This window comes from Haliotis asinina, chromosome 4 (genome assembly GCF_037392515.1).
Source record: "Haliotis asinina isolate JCU_RB_2024 chromosome 4, JCU_Hal_asi_v2, whole genome shotgun sequence".
Lineage (NCBI taxonomy): Eukaryota > Metazoa > Mollusca > Gastropoda > Lepetellida > Haliotidae > Haliotis > Haliotis asinina.
The window spans coordinates 55,562,781-55,584,242 of NC_090283.1; the positions used below are offsets into that span (position 1 = coordinate 55,562,781).

At 40.7% G+C, this 21,462-nt stretch overlaps 1 protein-coding gene across 1 annotated transcript; it reads right to left on the minus strand.

Moving 5' to 3' along the window:
• Positions 1–1,508: 1,508 nt before the first annotated feature.
• LOC137281015 (uncharacterized) lies at positions 1,509–20,490 on the minus strand. The gene is made up of 3 exons (XM_067812177.1): positions 20,483–20,490; positions 17,405–18,354; positions 1,509–1,690 (listed from the first exon to the last, which is right to left on the minus strand). Exons 1-3 carry the CDS (start codon positions 20,488–20,490, stop codon positions 1,509–1,511), a joined length of 1,140 nt encoding a protein of 379 aa, XP_067668278.1.
• Between the last annotated feature and the right edge of the window lie 972 nt (positions 20,491–21,462).

A 21,462-nucleotide genomic window follows, 5' to 3' on the forward strand; every position in this document is an offset into this window, starting at 1 on the left:
TGATAAATGTATTACACTCTAAACATCATAATGTCTTTAAATCGGTTGCTCTGTTTTTGAAACACCTGTTTAAACATTATACGTGATATTGGCACGTGGCAATGTAAATAGTGTATCTGTCAATTGTATTATAGGCCGTTAGGCCCACATTACTGAATAAACATGTCTGTCTGGCATTACACCCTAAAGTGCATTATTTATATTATTTTAACAGTTTACTTAATATGGTTTCAAATTTCGAATTCAGATTAATATTGTAATGATTATTAAAATAATGCCACCTCCGAATTTTTCAGACATCACGGAAATTCATTTTTTAACGAACTCAAAATAATATTGTAATGATTATTAAAATAATGCGACCACAGTATGTATCAGACATCACAGATATTATTTTTTTACGAACTCAGATTAACAATGAAATGATTCTGACGATAATGCAACCTCAGTATATTTCAGGCATCACAGGAATTAATTTTCTCTAAGAAATTCAAATTAATGGTGTGGAATTTATGAAAACATTTCGACCCAGTATGTTTCAGTCATGCGCGAATTTTCCTTTAAAGAACTCAAATTACCAGACTGAAGAGAGTACGTACCTTGCAGTAACCACAGACACACAATGCAAGGTAATGTTAGAAAGCCAGTCTCCGTGACCCAGCTGTGCTAGGTCACGGTGGTGTCGGATTACACCAGCGGGCACGTAGAGGTGCTGAACACCTGTCGAAGAAGATGCGGCGTGGAAAACGAGGACCGTCGTCATACATGGACCCTTTTTAATCAAACTACATATTTGGATGCTTTAAATGACTTGACGTAATTATTTTGTGACACATAAAGAATAACATTATTTTAACCCACGTAAAGGGGAGAGCGATTTATAAATGTCAACTTCTGTTTCAAGAGGAATGTTTCATGAGGAATGTTTCATGAGGAATGTTTCATGAGGAATGTTTCAAGAGGAATGTTTCATGAGGAACGGGGCGTTTAGGATTGTGTTTTTATTTCTTCATCAGGATGAATGTTACGATGATGTAAGAATACTTTATACATTTAAAAAAAACAAAAAACATCTGGCCACATTAGTTTTATACTTGTCATTTCCCGCTACATGGACACAAGAAATGGGCTCCTCACATTGTGTCAATTTGGGGAAACGAACCCGTGTCTTCGACTTATAGGGACTAGGCTACCTTACCATTAATCCGAATGAGTGATGGGGTAGCGTAGCGGTTAAAGTGTTTGCTCGCCACGCCGAAGATCCGAGTTCTATTTCGCATGTGGGCAAAATATGTGAAGCCCACTTCCTGTGTCGTGGCTGTTGTTCATAATCATCGGCATTAGTAAGATCAGAAACATTAGCTGTGACATCATAAATGGTAGAGTTAATGTCATGAAAAATATAAGTAGCCAGCTGTACAAGTAACTTAAGCAACCTCAGTAGCAATATTAGCGACTGTATGATGTGACTGCATCAACTTGACCAGTAACACCTTCGACTTTTACCACTAGGCTATAGTAGTACTAGTAGTGGCATCATCAGCTGTAGTAGTGACATTATCAGCTATAGTAGTGACATCATCAGCTGTAGTAGTGGCATCATCAGCTGTAGTAGTGACATCATCAGCTGTAGTAGTGACATCATCAGCTGTAGTAGTGACATCATCAGCTGTGCGAGTTATCTGATCAGCTGCAACAAATTTACATGAGCGGGCAATATTGACCTGGCTTGTTGAACAGATAGAGCGTATCTATCAACACAATCACAGCCATCATGCTCACATTGGGAGGATCCTTTTCGAGATTTCATCTGCAGATGTTTTTACTTCATTAAACTCAGATCTAGCACAGCTCTCGTCTGTTAAGTTGGTGTGTCAGATTACTCTGTCGGTCACACCCGTCTCTCAACGTGCACACACTCTCATCTCGATCAAAGGGCTTGGAATACTTCCATCATTTGCGCTCAATAACATGAAATGCACCTTTTGCAATCAGTGCGATATGTTCAAGGTTACTGAGTTCAAATCACATTGAATGCCACTCGATCTGTCGAGGAAAGGCCAGCGTCACACCCAGTAGCATGCTGTTGCATGCATTTAATTCAGTATCTAAAATATCATGAAAGGATATTGGAAATGCATGCCTGCAAAAATATTTAGTTATATGTCAATAGTTCGTGGCGGGCCAGCTCATCAAGATAATGTTTTTGTGTGAAATATGTGATGTTTCGAGAATGATATTTTACAGCTTTTGTGGGACATTTTTATAACAGGCTTTCGGGAATTTAAACTTTAAGGCTTTCATATGTCAAGCGATTTCTTGTGTAGTCTTCTAATCTATTAAACATCACTTTAATTAGTGTCAGACACACCAATAAAACAAGACACTTTGACATCTCAATAGTATCAGCGTTAAATTTGATATTGCGGGCTGGCAAGTTTACAAGCCCTCTTAAGTTTTTCATCCGATCTTTTAACCGTTTAATAGGTTTTAGTTTTGCTTAAATTACCGATAAACGGAAGTGTTTTAACGAGGTGAGTTTTAATCGATTTTGAATGCTCGTTCATAATCCGCCTTTCAGAAATAACAGAACGTCTATTGTGTAAGATATAAATTTCCAGTCCAGGTGTTTGGCTGAGTGCTAAATTACTCGCTTTAATATGTTTCTGTCGGTCATAAATTGATTATTTTTCATCACGAGCGTCCATCACGAGCCCCGCCGGATGTGGCTATTGTGTGTGGCACGTGAGGGTTCGTTGACGACACCATGCCAAGCGAAATATGTCAAAATATGTCATTCAACAGACATGCCTCAACTCGTAACCGTGCTTTTTGAAGTTCGGTTTTACACAGAAAATATTAACTGTCTCGCTTGGGCTGAACAATGACGATAAATACACAGAAATAATTTTATCTTTTTGTTATTACTCTAAGTAAAATTATTCACGCATAATGAGATATATGTTTGTTCGTGCGTGTGGTTTTATTGGTTCTTGTACTGGTGGCAATGTTAACATTCAGTTAACGAAGAATGTTAACAGTGTTAATATGATGTGTGGGTATATATAGTACATTATCATTGCCTTATGTTTTCACACTTCAAAGACTACCTCTATTGTCACTTAAATTATCAAACGAAAATAACGAAGACTATGCAAAATCTTTTAACGTTATATGGCGTTTTTATTCGAAGTTTTGAAGGACTTTGAAAATAAAATTCTCTCTGCTATCCATTGCATGTCAGCGGTTTTTTTTCTTTTGGTTGGGGATAAGACAATTATTATACAATTTTGGTGTCATTTTCTTTTACTAACCAAAATATCGCTTCTCGCGTGAAGCCAGTTTGCAGTAAACGTGGACAAAGTATTGTGACGATGTGTATATGCACATGTATGACATTGATAATACAATGTGCTGTTGAGATTGACGTCCAGTGATCGAGGGAAAAATACCAGTACCTTGAGCATGTACTAGTTGTGTGGATATGTGCGCTATATAAATATCCCATGATAAAAAAATTATAAAAGCTATGTTGAGATTCTTGAAGATCAGGGCTAACACTGATCTTCAGTAACCCACGCGTGTTGGCAGACTCAAATAACGGGATCGGGTGGTCAGTCTCGCTGATTTGGTTAACACATCGTTGTTTCCCAGTTGCGCATATCGATACTCATGCTGTTGATCACTGGGTTGTCTCCATTATTTACAGTATGGCACCAAATAGCTTGAATGTTGGACAGCATAAAACTAAAAAAAAAACAAATTTATGTTTTAGGAAAGAAATGAGGTGACCCGCTGGTGTTTGAAAAAAATTTAGTTGCTTTTAGTTTTTTTTATAACAAATGTTTTTACACTGTTTGTACATTTACACATTTCACACTGGCACTTTCTCATTGGCACTTTCATATAGCACTTTCACACTGAACTTTCACATTGCACTTTCACATTGGCAATTTCACACTGGCACATTGACATTAACACTGTCACACTGGCACTTTCATTTTTCACATTGCTAACATTTACACTTTTCACATTGGCACTTTCACTTTCACATTCACACAGGACTTTCACCTTGCACCTTGACAATGGGACATTCCCATTGGCACTTTCAGTTTTCATATTGCTAGCATTTATACTTTTCACACTTGCACTTTGACATTGCACTTTCAGTTTTCACATTGCTGACATTTACGCTTTTCACACTGGCACTTTCACATTGGCACTTTCACACTGGCACTTTCACCTTGCACTTTCACTTTTCACATGTGCTAAAATTTACTGAGATTTATGCTCACTGTTGCTTGCGCCCTCTGGACTCACACCATGGTTCGCCACACAGATGGGCGATAGTGACCATCCAAGTTAAAGTACTAGGTGTTCAATCCCTCACACACGTTATTGGTTCTTGGATCACCTGCTAGAGTTGTCCCATGCACGTTCCAGACGTGGAGTGGGAACATCGGAGGAACTCTCCTCTCACTCAGTGATAATCTTTCTCCTTGTCGACGTCTATATGTTCAACCCACGTTAGTCCGAGCAAAATATTCTATACGTTCCTCTCTTGGAACTGCTCATGCTGAAGTAATATATTACGGTTGATTACGAATAATAGTAAGCCAGCAAACCAACCATCTTTCTTGTGTTTTCTTTTCTTTTCTTTTTTGTGTTTTTTTTTTTGTTATTTTAATATTATGTGTGTGTGTGTGTGTGTGTGTGTGTGTGTGTGTGTGTGTGTGTGTGTGTGTGTGCGTGCGTGTCTATATATATAGAGAGATAGAGATGTAGAGATCAATAACCAGTTCACATAAGCTATTATTTATTCCAGAGCTGTGCCCTGCAAATGAGAGTAAAACGTAAATTCACGTTTTATCCCTCCATGCCCATCCTAACATTTCATGTAAACGGCTGCAGGTAATTTCGATGGGGACATATTTAACACATGTTACCACACGTGGCGGAGTGTCTGAAGGCACACACAGACACCTGCGGGGTTTTATGTATGACAGCGATAATACATCGTAAACATTCTCACTTGTCAGCACATGTAATCGTAGCCTTTGTTCTCACCCCTTTTACAGCCTGTGTTGACAGTGGTGTCATGTACAATATCGTTTAAGCACCTTACAGTCACATACACTCGCTGTGGTTCGTCTTAACGCTTCTTTACAATTCACATATTACATTCCAACTATGAACTGAGGACAGAAAGAACTATAACTCACAGGTGAGTTTATAATGTTTGATTTTCAATTAATATATTTCAAATTGGGATATTATTTTTTAACGAACCTGTACTGACACTCTCTGATCACTTTCGTTTATTTATTTATTTATTTATTTATTTATTTATTTATTTATTTATTTATTTATTTATTTATTTATTTAAATCATTTGATTTAAAAAATTCGCAGAACATGCAAGAACTGATAGTTTTCCTGGACAGGCCTCTAAGGTGATATATTTGAGGTTTAAGCTGCATAAAATTACATTTCAAGTATGGTAAGAGTCATTTTAATTTACGCAATATTACTCAGCAACACGGCACCATTCCATCTATATAAGTGGCACCGGTCTGTAAATAATCTGTACGAGACAATCTAATGATCAACTGCATGAACGACATCGCATGTGTCAACCAAGTGAGCGAGCATGACCGCCCCATCCCGTTTGTCACTTCTTTCGACGAGCATGGGTTACTGAAGAACAATTTTAACCGGGACCTTTACGGGGTTTTTTAACTGATGCGAAAATTAGCGACGGTTTAATAAACTTAACGACAGTTCTTATACGTTTTCAGGATATGAAAAACATTATTCGATATACTCATTCTGTCGTTTCTCATTTCAGAATTTCATTCGCACACAAAATAATTTCTTTACGTTTCATTCAGTCTCTAACATTTCGCATTTTGACACTATGGCCTTTTTAAACAAACGTTCCAATTTTTACCCAAACTGGACTTAATACGCCGTTTGTTTATTTGTTTAGAAAAACAACACCGCTGTGGTATAATTCCGACATTCCTGTACGTCTACCACAGAATGTCAGCAGTTTTTCTGTTATTGCTTTCATGACTTACATTCAGGGTTAGGAACTGTGACATTTTGGAATTCCGTCATCAGGAATGACGTACGCCTCCACTGCATTCGACGTGTGTGTTCAAACCACCCACGTGTGTGGCGACATGCACGAATACTGCCTCGCTTGGAGATGTTAATTTAAAGGATTGTGTGCCTGTATTAAACTTACACTGTTCTTGGTGTGTGTGTGTGTGTGTGTGTGTGTGTGCGTGCGTGCGCATGCGCGTGCGCACCAGGAAGTACGACCGCTCCACTGCTAGGTTCTAACTACTGTAATATGCTATGGAGAACACCCCTTAAGTTTCGTTCCGCAGTGGAAACAATTCGCGAAGTAACACTCGCACTACAAATTGTTTTTAGGCAGTATTCTAACTGTTTATCATCAGCTACACAAGCAGTTGTTAACGTTGCAGCAAATGGTCCATACTCTCTTGGTAATGATACACTTTTATGTATGACATTGTAACTCTTAACAGGCGCGTACATATAGCCCTCTGCAAACCGCTAAGTGTAAAACCAGAGTTAGAATTGGCCTTCAATAACCCATGCTTGTCGTAAGCGGCAATTAACGGGACCGGGTGGTCAGAGTCACTGACGTGGTCGACACAAGTCAATTGCATAGATCGATGCTCCTGCTGTTGATCACTGGGTTGTTGTTTCGGGGTCCATTATTTACAGGACGCCACCATATAGAGGGAATAATGCTGTCTGTATAGCCCAGTGGGCAGTTTAATGGTTCGAGCTTCCGCTCCTACTGCCAATGATCCGGGTTCGTTGCTCCTTATGAAGCCCATTTCTGGTGTTCCCGCTGTGTTATTGCTGGAATATTGATACAAAGCGGCTTAAAACCATACTCAATCACTTTGAGAAAAATGGAGTTAAAAGTACGTGTGCGTGTGCCCTTGTGCGTCCGTATACATTAGCGTGTGGAGGGTTTAGGCTTCTGGTTGGTTGTGTTTGGGCTTTGAGGGGGTGGGGGCGGAAGTGATGTTGAGTTGGTCATCGGTACGTCTTCCAAACAAGTAGCATGGAGAGTACTTCATGACCGACAGTCACGTACCATCGTCTACCATCAAAACTATTTTCCAACAGTGTATACACATGTTAGCAAAATACGTAGACCACTCCCACCAACACATTCTGGAAATGTTTTTAAAATCAGCCACTGGCCAACGTGGATATAGGAAGCGCACTCGACATGGCGATTTCTTTGCAGCCAGAACCTTCCACCCAGACCTTAGTACTCGCCAGTGTATTTCACCTTTCGGCTCCCCAGCATGGTGGGGGTCTCGCCACGGAAACGGCAAAGTCGATTGCGAATATTCTCTTTGATGTATGTAGTGACAAGGCATGTTTTAATTAGCTCGCCGACAAGCTTCCTCAACTAGCGCTTAGAACTGCCAACCGAACAATCTGTTCGACTTACAGTTTATCAGAAAAAGGTTCTTTTTACCTAGGCTCATGCGGATATCGTCCAGACTGAGTTGGACCCCGTCTCGCTGATAGTGTATACACGGCCCGCGGTCGAGTGGCACTGTTGGCGCTTTTCTTGAAAACAAGTTTTCTGGAACGGTGCCATTCGAAATCAGGAGGGAGCGTCCACTGAGGAGAGGAAAATATACAGGAACTACGACCCCGTGTTTCTATTAGTTACTTGGGTCCCGTAGACGCCTTTCAGAAATGGAATCTGAAGGAAAAATGGTCGTTTCTAAGCGCTGTGTTTGCATTTCAATTACCGAAAATTTTGAAAAGAAATATTTTGTGTATATATGTTCGTAGTACTTGAAGACACTTGCGAATAGCACATCTTTACAAGTAAATCACACAGCAAATGCTATCGGAACGGAATGTGTGTTGTGAACGTGTGTATGTTCGTGAAAGTGTGCATGTGGGAGTATACATGCGTTTGTGTCTCTTATATAGATTTTGTTCGGGTGAGCTTCGGACCTAGGGGCTTTTTAAAACACAGATTTTAGTTTTCCGTTGACGTTTATTTTTTCCTACAAATCAACCAGAAGCCTTTCGAATGATATATGTCGAATCAAATAAAAAAACTGTTCCTTTCCTTATATTCGAAAATGTGCTATTTAATTTCTTTTCTTAATTTTAATTCTTTACCACACAGATAATAATCATATTTTACACAAATAGTTTTGAGTCGACGTTAGTCACTTTAAATAATCATTTTATAAATCGTGCCTGTTCTAAAGGTGACAACATACTTGAATCTCCACACAAATTATTAAGAAATACACTGAATGCAATTATGAAGGGTTCGCCAAATGTGAAACACGAGAATATTTGTTTCCCAAAGGGAATTCCATGAGATTTTTCAAAGTCAAAACAATAGACACCATGCGTGTCGAAACCTTTCTATTGCAGGAAGCAAGTGTACAAATATACAGCCGGATGTTTCCAAATAAATTAATCCAACCAGATTAGCCTCTCTAACATTTATCAATGAGGCCCATTAGTTGAATGACTGGCGACCATAAAACATGTTTATTTTTTAAATATCTGTAATAATTCACAAACACATTTGCATGTACTCCTCGATCCAATTACCGTGGCAAAATCCCGCACGTGATGCACGGGCGCACGACCTTCTCGTGAGCGCACCTGTCCGGAAATTCGTCTTTCTGTAGCGCGAAAGGTTCTCAGCCCAAATGAGGCTTTCGTTGAACCCGTTTCCGCCCTTAGGTTAATCACCGTATTTTCTTTTGTCAACATACCCGTATTTTCGAGTATTTAATTTCTCCTTGACCCCCTAGGTAAAAACTGTCCAATTTAGCTTGTTAAAATATAGTACCAAGTCATCGTTGGGCTAAAATACGTGTGCAAAATACGAGATTGTGATAAATTATATTTTTTCATATTTCTTCAAAAACAGTATTTTGGTTGTTGTGTTCAGACAAGACAAGCACGGGATTATGTTTTTCGTGTTTATGAATTAATGCCAAACAGCTGTATGCCTAACTTTACGACAATTGTCTGCATTAAGTTCAAACCGAACCAGTTCGTTGCTAAGCCGCTTTGAACCGGCTAATCCCCAGCCGGGTATAACGTGCCTGTACATCTATAGCATAACGCTGAAAGAAACACGATTTAAGCAAACTAATTAACTCTTGTCCTATGAGAGATCAGCTATTTGATCACGTGAGTTATATTTAATCCGATAAAATTCTACGTCAGTGTATACTGCACGTGCGCTCCGTGCAAAGTGTTAGTCTGTCGTGTTGAAAAGAGGCACTTTCAATGATTCAAACAAAGGTTTCGTTTAGTTCCAGGAGTTTTCAAGAGGTCAAGGGGTCAGTATGTGATTCTGAATTTCATCATTAAAATTGATTTTAGCCTTCATATTCGCTTCTGTCTACTAAACTTGTCTAAACCATTTGTGCGATCAAACAATAGGACCATCTGTAGACTAAGGACAAGTCTCTGAATATGCTCGTATAATTTTGATAGTAACAAGCAAATCCATTTTAACTGAAAAGGAGACCCAGGGAGACCAGAGATTCCAAGCCTGAACCTGAGGAAATCTAGACTTGCTTCATTTTAGACTTTAGTACTGCAGAGAAGATTTGTCAGTAGGCAAAATAATGTGGTTCAGGGACTGTGAGACTGACTAAACCATCTGTGACAACCAGGATGTTGGGACCGAATACAGTTTTCGTTTTGTTTCTTTCAGTTGCTCACTCACCTCCCCACCACAGACTCACTCACTCAATCAATCAATCACTCACTAACACACCCTTCCTTCCGACCCGTGAAGGTCCGGGTTAGAATAGGCCTTCAGCAACCCATGCTTGCCATACGCCTGTCGTAAGAGGCGGCTAACAGGATCGGGTGGTAAAGCTCGCTGACTTGGTTGACACAAGTCATCTTTTCCCATTTACGTTGTTGATCACTGGATTCTCTGGTCCAGACTGGATTATTTACAGTCCGCCGCCATACAGCTGGACTATTGCTGAGTGCAGCGTAAAACTAAACTCACTCACTCACTTTAGCATTGGTCTGAAGGAATCTTTACTTTTGACGCTGACTGCGAGATAAAACAAGAACCAACCAGTCCTGTGGGATTCAGGATCAGAACAGATGCCTGTTTGTCAGATGAACTGCGAAAATATGCAAATGAGGTCTAGTAGCAGGGATTACGTAGAGGTTCCATACATCGGTAGCAATGCCTTCTTCCACAAGAATCAACTGGTTTCTATTCTCAGCTGGTTTCAAGAGGAGTGTTTTTAAACTCGAAGACATTTGCCAAATTGGCCATATAAATTGACCAGTTTACACGGTATTTCTATGGTGATATGGGTGATCGGATTTCGAGAAAATTTAAAATCTCGCACTCTCTCCCGCTGGGTGTATGTCTGCATCAGGGGAGGTAATTCCCTTAATTTGCCCATTCTATTGGGCTTGATGGTGGAGCCTCTTTATGGTCCCGACCTTGGTTAAAGATAATGAGCACGAGGCAACAACTCTTACTGTTTCGTTGTCAGCTACACACTCAATTCAATCAGGTGTCAAAGATCCACGCAATGACATTATATATGACATCTTGTATCTTGATACTGTTCTAACTCCTTGTACATCAGCTGTTTCGATTCCTCCACATGTTGGTGTATGGGGATGAAGTAGCTGACACACTTGCTAAGATGGATTGCAACAGACCACAGCCAGATATTCACTCAGTTAAGCCATTTCCAAGAGATTACTGGTTTGTCATTTCATCGTCAATAAATGCCTCTTGGGAAAAAATACATGTGACAGCGAAACTACAGGTAGACACATGTACTCTACTTGTCCCGCTGTGAACAAACATTGTCAAATTCGTCGGTGTTTTCGCGAGGATGAAGTTGCTGTTTAACTCGCCCCAGGTTAGAACATTGTGGATTAAAGGCATATCAAAACATTTTAGATAAAGACATCTCTCCTCTGTGTGAAAGCTGTAACTTACACTGCCCTAAAACTGTTCAACACTACCTCATTGAATGTCCAGCTCATGAAAACCCACGCAAGGCTCTTAGAGACATTGTGCTTATTACTAACGAAACCAAAACTGATTTTACACTGAACGCAATAGTTGGCGATAATTTAATGTATGGTTGCATACAAAGAGCTGTATTAGACTTCCTCGTTAAAACGGATAAGTACGACGTAATTTAACTGGACAAAAATTTAACAGTTTGTTAAGTGTTGGGCGCATATAAACCCTTTAAGGCCCAAGGTCGCCCTACTGCCTTCTCTACCTACCTACCATTCTGTTGGGAGTTAAGAAAAACAAATACCCCAAAATATCATTATGGATATCCTGATAGGGTGAAATTGTCTTTGTTAATGAGTACTGCAGACAATGTCCTTATCTGTAAGTTGTCAACCTTTATCTACCAGGCATTGTCTCTACGAAATAAACATAATGATTTATAGAAAGTGTGTACTTATATTGTTATTTGATATGATATGGTATGATGTGGTGCGATATGATATGATATGATATGATATGATATGATATGATATGATATGATATGATATGATATGATATGATATATGATATGATATGATATATGAGATATGATATGATATGATATGATATGATATGATATGATATGATATGATATGATATGATATATGATATGATATGATATATGAGATATGATATGATATGATATGATATGATATGATATGATATGATATGATATGATATGATGTGATACATTTTGATGCGATGTTATTGAGATATGACTGTATTGTTCTTTTCTTTGATATTGTGTACTATGTTCTTGTATGCTATGGGCTTGTGGCCTTCAGTATGAATAAAGACTGATCGATTGAAAACTATTGTCCTAAAATGGAATTGCACCTGAAACAATGTAAAGATCCACCCACTATGTGTTTTCGTATCTCAAACATCATATATCAAAAACGAAAAAAACCCAACGCTTTCACAGTACAATTTTTTTCGATATATACGGTACGGAGACACATTCATCTAAGTGACTAGCGTTAAAGGCGAACAAATTTATGGGGTTGAATGGCTTGAATGATCGGGACATAATTATAACTAAATCGGTTTGTGCTCATGATTTCGGTCACTCGTTTGAATGACTGAATGAATGAATATTTACCGGTTCTAGTGACATTGCAGTGTAATAAAAAAAACTTCATTACCCCATTTACTTAAAGTGAGTGAATCGTTTAAATATTTTAGCAAGCACACTCTCAGGAATACATGGTTAACGTTATTTCCGCTTCTTCCAAACGTCAGACTTCATTTCCGAAGCACAGATGAAAAACCGCTAGAGCTATCTCAATAACACTAAAACAGTTAGTAGTGTGGATTACTGGGTTTTCATTTTGAAAAGTTATGTTTTATTCCCGCCAACAAGTTGTTAAAAAACGATTTCCGCCTGTCAGCCATACTTCGTTTCCGGAACTAACCGTTTGAAATGCATTTTAAGCATAGTTTCAAATATCTTCATGCATGCATGTCAGCTTCGGGTTGGCATCATTCCTATTTCAACGAAGCATTTCACAAACCCATTATGTGTTCTCATTTCATGTACACATATCAAATATGCTGACATGAAGCGATACATTCATTTCCTGACAAACCGTGAAATCTATCTGACAAGTCTTCCAGTACTTCTTTCCAGCAAAACTCCAAACACGTCACCAGTGGTTGTTGATAAAAAATAATACAATTTGCATCTAAAATGATTGATCTACTTTTATTTTGCTTCAGCATTTATCAATAAATATGATTGCATCATTTAGTAACTAAGAACCTCTTCCGGCACAGTGTATCTCTAATCGTCCGGAATCTGTTTTTATTCTGTGGATACTAAACTCGTATCGTACCATTTTTATTGAACGAGTTAATGATTTGGTATCAAACGAGCGAAAGCTCTGAATCTTTCACGAGTTAAGTGTAAAATGGTATTTCACGGAAGCGAGTTTAGTATCCGGTTTGTTACTTTCCAACATAAATTAATAGAAACTGAGGCTACACAGCCTAAAATGTCAGGGCCGAGATTTTCGAAACTCTCTTTGTGCTAAGATAGTCATAAGTTAATGTTAATTAATGGCACTTACGACTATCTTAGCGCTAAGAGAGCTTCGAAAATCTCGGCCCAGGGTACAGAATTTCGAAGCTGTTTTAGCGCTAAGATAGTCGTAAGTGCCATACATTAATACTGACTTACGACTATCTTAGCACTACGAGAGCTTCGAAAATCTAGGCCCAGGATTCTCAGCTTTCCCCGAGTCAAGGAAGGTTTAGTACCATTGCGACAGCGGCATTAGCATTGTGACGTCACAACTGTAAAACATTATGACGTCATACGTCTAGCGGTATTACACTAGTGTAATATTGCTGTAAAATATCACACTGCAGCATCTTCCACGGGCGAGTAATAAAATTTTGAAGGCGACATTTGGAAAAATCAAGAACAAAACTGCTGGATGTTTCACGTATGTAAATCTAAGACGGTGAGTTCAGAAGCCAATGTACTAGAATTAGTATACTGAACAACAAAAGAAACGCAGTGATTCCGCGTCAGACCGTCACAGAACCACTCCCCAAATTATAATTCAATCTAACGTTAACGTAATGAACACCCTCATTCTGTCTAACGTTAACGTAGTGAACACGCTCATTCTGTCTAACTTAACGTAATGAACACGCCCACTCTGTTTAACTTTAATGTTATGAACATTCTCATTCTGTCTAACGTTAACGTAGTGAACACGCCCATTCTGTTTAACTTTAATGTAATGAACAGGCTCATTTTGTCTAACGTTAACGTAATGAACACGCTTATTCTATCTAACGTTAACGTAGAGAACACGCTCATTCCGTCCTCGCAACGACACTGCCGTGCTTGTCTTTCACGTCCAAAGTAAACATTGATTCAACCGAAACACAACGTTTTCCCAACAACGATTGATAAAGCGCTCCCGCTAGACACTAACAACGTTCCGCAGCATTGTGACGGTCTGTTAATCGTGGAATTAAAAAGTGGAAGTCGGGTATGCAGGCTCCGTCTTGTCGTTATATTACGCACTGTCTGTCCGCTGTAGCACCTAACCTTTGTTTGAAGCTCATTCAAATTTCAGAGGCACTTTGACCGCCGTAGAACAGGCGTTCCGATGAAATGGTCTTGTGTGCCTGTTGTCGCCCATTGTCGACAGATTGTCTGTGATTAATGTTCTGTGTTGATATCGTGATTGTAATCTGAATTTCTGACCGTGAAGCGTTAAGAGCTCGTTGAATGCTTTGTCTCGTTGAATATGCCATCTTGCTAAGTGCACGTAGCAGTTCATAACGTGACAGACACCTCGTCTAATTACGCAAACATAAAAACAACAATATTTTTATAATATACCATTCAAAATGGTAGGGATCTTGGATTTACAAAACTGATAAAATGCAAATGATGAAGGAGGAAACAGACGATGAAGAGAAATTAAGGGAAAATGTGGCAATTTATTCCATTACTTTGTAAACGTTTCACCTCTATGGATATATATTGCTTTTTTGTCATATGCATTTGCATTGGTCTGTGGTATGCTCTCAAAATGGAATATCCCCTACCTGTTTTGAATGGCATAGTATAAACTGAGAGGGCAAGCGTTAGTCTGTGTCCATGGCACAAGCGACTTTATTACTTATCGATGTGGCGCTGGGTCTTGGTGACATTGTTGATTAGGTGTCACCATATCGACCCATTGCTCACTCTGTTGATCACTGGATTGTCTGGTCCAGACTCGATTATTGTCTGCCAACAAAAAGCCGTCTCTCTAAACAACAAAACACACAAGGAAAGTATATGTTTCAGGAGCCCATTATTGCTGAAAATGCGAACACATTAAAACTTCATTTTAGTTCAACAATTTGTTTTTTTTCTGCTGTGTTGATTGACCTTTAATTGATATTTACGTACAAATCAACAATCATTGTGCAGGTAGGATAAGAATAATGTGACATACGATGACTTTTCAATTCGATGTCTAGACACATATACCTTTGACATTTTCCCTGTGATTATCCTAACATGAAGATCTATTCCAAGATAAAAGCTTAAATACAGTTTATTTACATATGATATTCAAGTAGAAAAAAACCCAAGTAAACACATATTCAGAAAGTCGAATATGATTATAAATATTTCAAATGCTCCTGATAATCTTTACGTTCGAGGTGAGGTTATAAAGTGGCATTTCCTCAGTAGTGAGAGGAGCACCTGTGACTGTTTATCACAATAAGTGAGTGAGGGAGTTTTACGCCACACTCGGCAATACTCCAGCTATATGGTAGCGGTGTGTAAATAATCGAGTGTGGACCAGACAAACTAGTGATCAACAACATGAGCATCGATCTGTGCAATTGGTCTGCGTTGACAGCGAGTCTGATCACCCAGTCCCGTTAGATCTCTTACGACAAGTATAGTCGCTTTTTGTGGCAAGCATGGGCTGCAGAAGGCCTATTCTACCCTGGATCTTCAAGAATCTCATCACAACGAGATGGTGCTTTGTTGAGGTCAGCTCAGTAGATGGTTGTTTGGGTAATTTTAGGACCGGTGGGGGGCCTAGTGGTTAAAGCGTTCGCCCATGTTGCCACATGGGTACAATGTTTGAATTTCGTTTCTGGTGTCCTCCGCCATAATGTTGCTGGAATATTGCTAAAAGTGGCGTGAAACTAAACTCACTCACTCACCCACTCTGGCAGTTGTTGCCGGTACATTGAGTGTGCGATAATTCGCAGAGTTGCGTCCCTTGGGCAAGCAAGAAAGCTATGATTCCAGCTTCAAATGTCGGTTCGTCTCTTTTTCGTTTCTAGCTTTTTCATAAGTATGGGGCCATGTATTTCCCTACTCCAAACAGGCACGCACGCACGCACGCGCACGCGCACGCGCATGCGCATGCGCAGGCACAAGCTTATGACACGTCTGACTGCGTGATCTTAACCAGGCTGATAAAACATGAAGATCAATGATTACAAGTTAAGACACGTCTGACTCTGTGATATTTACCGGGGTGATGAAGTATGAAGATCTATGGCTACAACTTATCTCACGTATAACTGTGTGATATTAACCAGGCTGACGAAACCAAGGTCAATGATTACAACTTATGACTTGACTGAGTGTTGCATATTGCCCCGGCTGAAGAAACATGAAGCACAATGATTACAACTCATGACTTGGCTGACAGTGGGATATTACCGCGGATGATGAAACACGAATATCAATGACTTCAACTTATGACCTGGCCGACTGTGATAAAAGACTGGACTGCAAAAAAGATTACACATTTGAACAACAGCTAACTGCGGCATTACACAATATTCACTCCCTGCATCGCTGTCTATTCAACACTTGATGGGGTTTATCACCATAATGGTCGTTCCGTGAAGCATTACTCAATGTATATGAGATGGCTAAAAATATGTCACTTAAACGTCGTCATAAGCGAAAATCCCCTACCTAACCATGACTGTCAAGTTTTCTCGAAATCTTTTTACTTGTATACGTCCCCGAAACTCTTTCTTACCTCGATGAGGCCAACAGCAGGGGTAAAGATGACAAGAATTTTTATGGATGATCAACTTCTTTATTGCAGGGTAGCGACGTTTCGGTATAGATTCTTATACCGTTTTCAAGCGTGTGGGGAATGGCAGGGGGAGTACAATATATATACAGCAGAGATGAGCATGTGATGACAATACAACAATAACAGGATTAACAATAACTATTTGAGGTAACAATACATTAGAGAAGTGTTGAGGTAAGCTGATTAAGGACTGAAGCCAGCGGGTGAGTTGACAGAAGCCAGAGTGAGATGAGTGGATAATTGGTGGAAGCCAGGGTGAGTTGAGTGGATAAATTGAGACTGGGGGCCAGAGTGGGTTGATTAATTAGTGTTAATGATGCAGTTGAATGCCGGAGAGACAAAGACGCCTTGATCCCTGTTGATTGTTGGGTTGTGTCTGCGGATTTGTACTGCTTCAGCAAGTTTGCGTTGTTTGAAGTCATGTTTGTTGCTAGCAAGTGTTGTGACAGTGTCCCAGTTGATGTTGTGGTCAGGAAATTTGGTGATGTGTTCCGAAATGGCTGATTTTGTGTCACCTTTGTTTGTGGAGGTTTTGTGTTCTTTGATGCGTATGTTGAGTGGTCTGGATGTTTCCCCAATGTAGTTGCTGCCGCAGCTGCAGCTGATGTTGTAGATGACGCCTTTAGGGTGTTGTTGTTGTGTACTGTGTTTCCTACCGTTGGCCTTAATGATTGTTTTGATGGGTGTTCCTGTTGTAAAGTAGGTGTCAATGCCTGCTTGTTGCTTGAGTAGGCGACTGATGTGGTGTGATGTTTTGCCGGTGTATGGTAGTGAGATGCGTATGGGAGCGGGATCAGGCTTGGTAGTAGTGGGTTTGGGAGGTGGGTTGACAGTGGAGTTAATGACACGGTTAACAAGTTGGGGAGGGTAGTTGTTTAGTTGAGTGAAGACATGCTTGAGATGGTTTAGTTCTGGTTGAGGAGAGACAGAGGATAGGTTTAGGGCACGGCGGGTGAGGGTAGAGATGATGCCCGTTTTTGTTCGGAGTGAGTGGTTTGAGTCAAAGTGGAGGTATTGGTCAGTGTGAGTGGGTTTACGATAGACAGAGGTTTGGATGGTGTTGTCAGTAGTGCGGGTGACGAGAACGTCAAGGAAGGGGAGTTGTGAGTTGCTTTCAGTCTCAAACGTGAACTGAATGCGGGGGTGTTGCTGGTTAAGGTGCTGAAGGAGAGCGGAGGGGTCGTTAGCTTGGGGCAGAATGGCAAAGGTGTCGTCAACCTTCCTGAACCAGCAGGTTGGTTTAATTAGTGAGGAACTGAGGGCTTGGTGCTCAAAGGAGGTCATGTAGATTTCAGAGAGGATGGGAGAGAGAGGGGATCCCATGGGCAGACCATGGATTTGCTCATAGAGTTCATCACCCCAGGTGAAGTATGTGGAGGTGATGGAGTTAGTAATGAGCTGAAGGATGGAGTCAGTAGAGAGTTTGGTGTCCAGAGGGGAGTCGAGGTTATCAAGGCGGTTACGGAGGATGTGCAGGGTTTCGTTAATGGGAACACTGGTGAACAAGTCCACTACATCATAACTAACGATTTTTCCAGGGTTTTCAACAGTCTTGAGTTTCTCACAGAAGTCAGTAGAGTCTGATATGTAGGAGTCCGCGGTTTTGCCGAGAGGGGCCAAAACTTTCGTGAGGTGCTGGGCAGTGTTATAAAACACTGTGTCTCTGGAACACACAAGGACAACACCATCCAAACCTCTGTCTATCGTAAACCCACTCACACTGACCAATACCTCCACTTTGACTCAAACCACTCACTCCGAACAAAAACGGGCATCATCTCTACCCTCACCCGCCGTGCCCTAAACCTATCCTCTGTCTCTCCTCAACCAGAACTAAACCATCTCAAGCATGTCTTCACTCAACTAAACAACTACCCTCCCCAACTTGTTAACCGTGTCATTAACTCCACTGTCAACCCACCTCCCAAACCCACTACTACCAAGCCTGATCCCGCTCCCATACGCATCTCACTACCATACACCGGCAAAACATCACACCACATCAGTCGCCTACTCAAGCAACAAGCAGGCATTGACACCTACTTTACAACAGGAACACCCATCAAAACAATCATTAAGGCCAACGGTAGGAAACACAGTACACAACAACAACACCCTAAAGGCGTCATCTACAACATCAGCTGCAGCTGCGGCAGCAACTACATTGGGGAAACATCCAGACCACTCAACATACGCATCAAAGAACACAAAACCTCCACAAACAAAGGTGACACAAAATCAGCCATTTCGGAACACATCACCAAATTTCCTGACCACAACATCAACTGGGACACTGTCACAACACTTGCTAGCAACAAACATGACTTCAAACAACGCAAACTTGCTGAAGCAGTACAAATCCGCAGACACAACCCAACAATCAACAGGGATCAAGGCGTCTTTGTCTCTCCGGCATTCAACTGCATCATTAACACTAATTAATCAACCCACTCTGGCCCCCAGTCTCAATTTATCCACTCAACTCACCCTGGCTTCCACCAATTATCCACTCATCTCACTCTGGCTTCTGTCAACTCACCCGCTGGCTTCAGTCCTTAATCAGCTTACCTCAACACTTCTCTAATGTATTGTTACCTCAAATAGTTATTGTTAATCCTGTTATTGTTGTATTGTCATCACATGCTCATCTCTGCTGTATATATATTGTACTCCCCCTGCCATTCCCCACACGCTTGAAAACGGTATAAGAATCTATACCGAAACGTCGCTACCCTGCAATAAAGAAGTTGATCATCCATAAAAATTCTTGTCATCTTTATCTCAGCAACTTCTAGAATGCCTCTCAAACAGTCAACAGCAGGGGGTGTGCAGGAACTGTGATGGAAGGATTAGGCAAAGCGTTTCGCCCATTCACGGCTTAAAACTCAACAAAATCGCCACCGCGGTACAAGTCCACCAAATCTGACCTTCACCATCTCGCATCACTTCTCCCTCCACGTCAGCCTTTGAAGTGGGCCGCCGTCTTTTATGTCCGATTTAGGGTTGGTGTCGCGGTGGATTAAGTTAATCCTCGCCCGCTGTGATTATCCCATGACACGAAGGGCCGGGATTAGATAATCCTAAACATGTCTTTTTAAAAACTACTTCTTGGATATGTTTCTACAACAATCGGACCGTGACTTTTTACATTGTTTGGGATGAGGAGAAACCGATTAACGTGCATGATCTCTGTATTACTATACACTGAAATGATTTGCATTTTTTGGTGCTTGTTTGTGAAACCTGTCAGAATCCAACAGCCACTTTTAAAACGCGGGTAAATTATTTAGAGACGTCAAGCGTGAAAGAGCGTTGGCAAGTGAACAAGAGAAAAATCCCTTTTGTAACAAAATGAAGGAAAGATATATATTTGGTTAACCGTTAATATCTGCTACAATATCCTTCGTTACCCAGGCTATAAAATCGCGATGCGTAGTTTAAAGAGCTAGACCTACTTTTTTACGGAGACTTGGCGGTAGTTATGCTGAAATCGCTAAAATAGTCACCATGGATACAGCTCACTAAGTGCTGTTAGCGCTCAGATGATGGTGGCTCCCATATAGGAACATTGATTTAGCACAGTCAGAACATGGTCTCGCGAAACGGGGTCCAGCTATAGCAATCATAACTGTCCGACAAGTTGGAGGTGGTCATCGAGTTATATAAATAGACTGGAAGACATTACATAGGAAATTTGTCTAATCAGGTCACAATGGGATTATATTTCTCTCTGTTTGCGTGTTCGTCCACGTCGACCTTCTTCTCCATATTACGTGGTCACACTTCTTTACCTCGACATTCGTCTCCATATTATGTGGTCACACTTCTCCACCTCCACCTTCTCCTCCATATTACGTGGTCACACTTCTCCACCTCCACCTTCTCCTCCATATTACGTGGTCACACTTCTCCACCTCGACCTTCTTCTCCATATTACGTGGTCACACTTCTCCACCTCCACCTTCTTCTCCATATTACGTGGTCACACTTCTCCACCTCGACCTTCTCCACCATATTACGTGGTCACACTTCTCCACCTCCACCTTCTCCTCTATATTACGTGGTCACACTTCTCCACCTCCACCTTCTTCTCCATATTACGTGGTCACACTTCTCCACCTCCACCTTCTCCTCCATATTACGTGGTCACACTTCTCCACCTCCACCTTCTTCTCCATATTACGTGGTCACACTTCTCCACCTCCACCTTCTCCTCCATATTACGTGGTCACACTTCTCCACCTCCACCTTCTTCTCCATTTTATGTGGTCACACTTCTCCACCTCCACCTTCTCCTCCATATTATGTGGTCACACTTCTCCACCTCCACCTTCTCCATATTACATGGTCACACTTCTCCACCTCGACCTTCTCCTCCATATTACGTGGTCACACTTCTCCACCTCCACCTTCTCCATATTACGTGGTCACACTTCTCCACCTCCACCTTCTTCTCCATTTTATGTGGTCACACTTCTCCACCTCCACCTTCTCCTCTATATTACGTGGTCACACTTCTCCACCTCCACCTTCTCCATATTACATGGTCACACTTCTCCACCTCGACCTTCTCCTCCATATTACGTGGTCACACTTCTTCACCTCCACATTCTTCTCCACATTAATGTTACGTGGTCACACTTCTCCACATAGAAATTCTTCTTTTCATCACCAATACGCTCTTCTCTGCAATGGGTTCACTGTTGTTTTTGACACTTAGTCTTTGAACATGCTTTTATAATGTTGAGAGAAGGAAACAATGCCTTTAAAA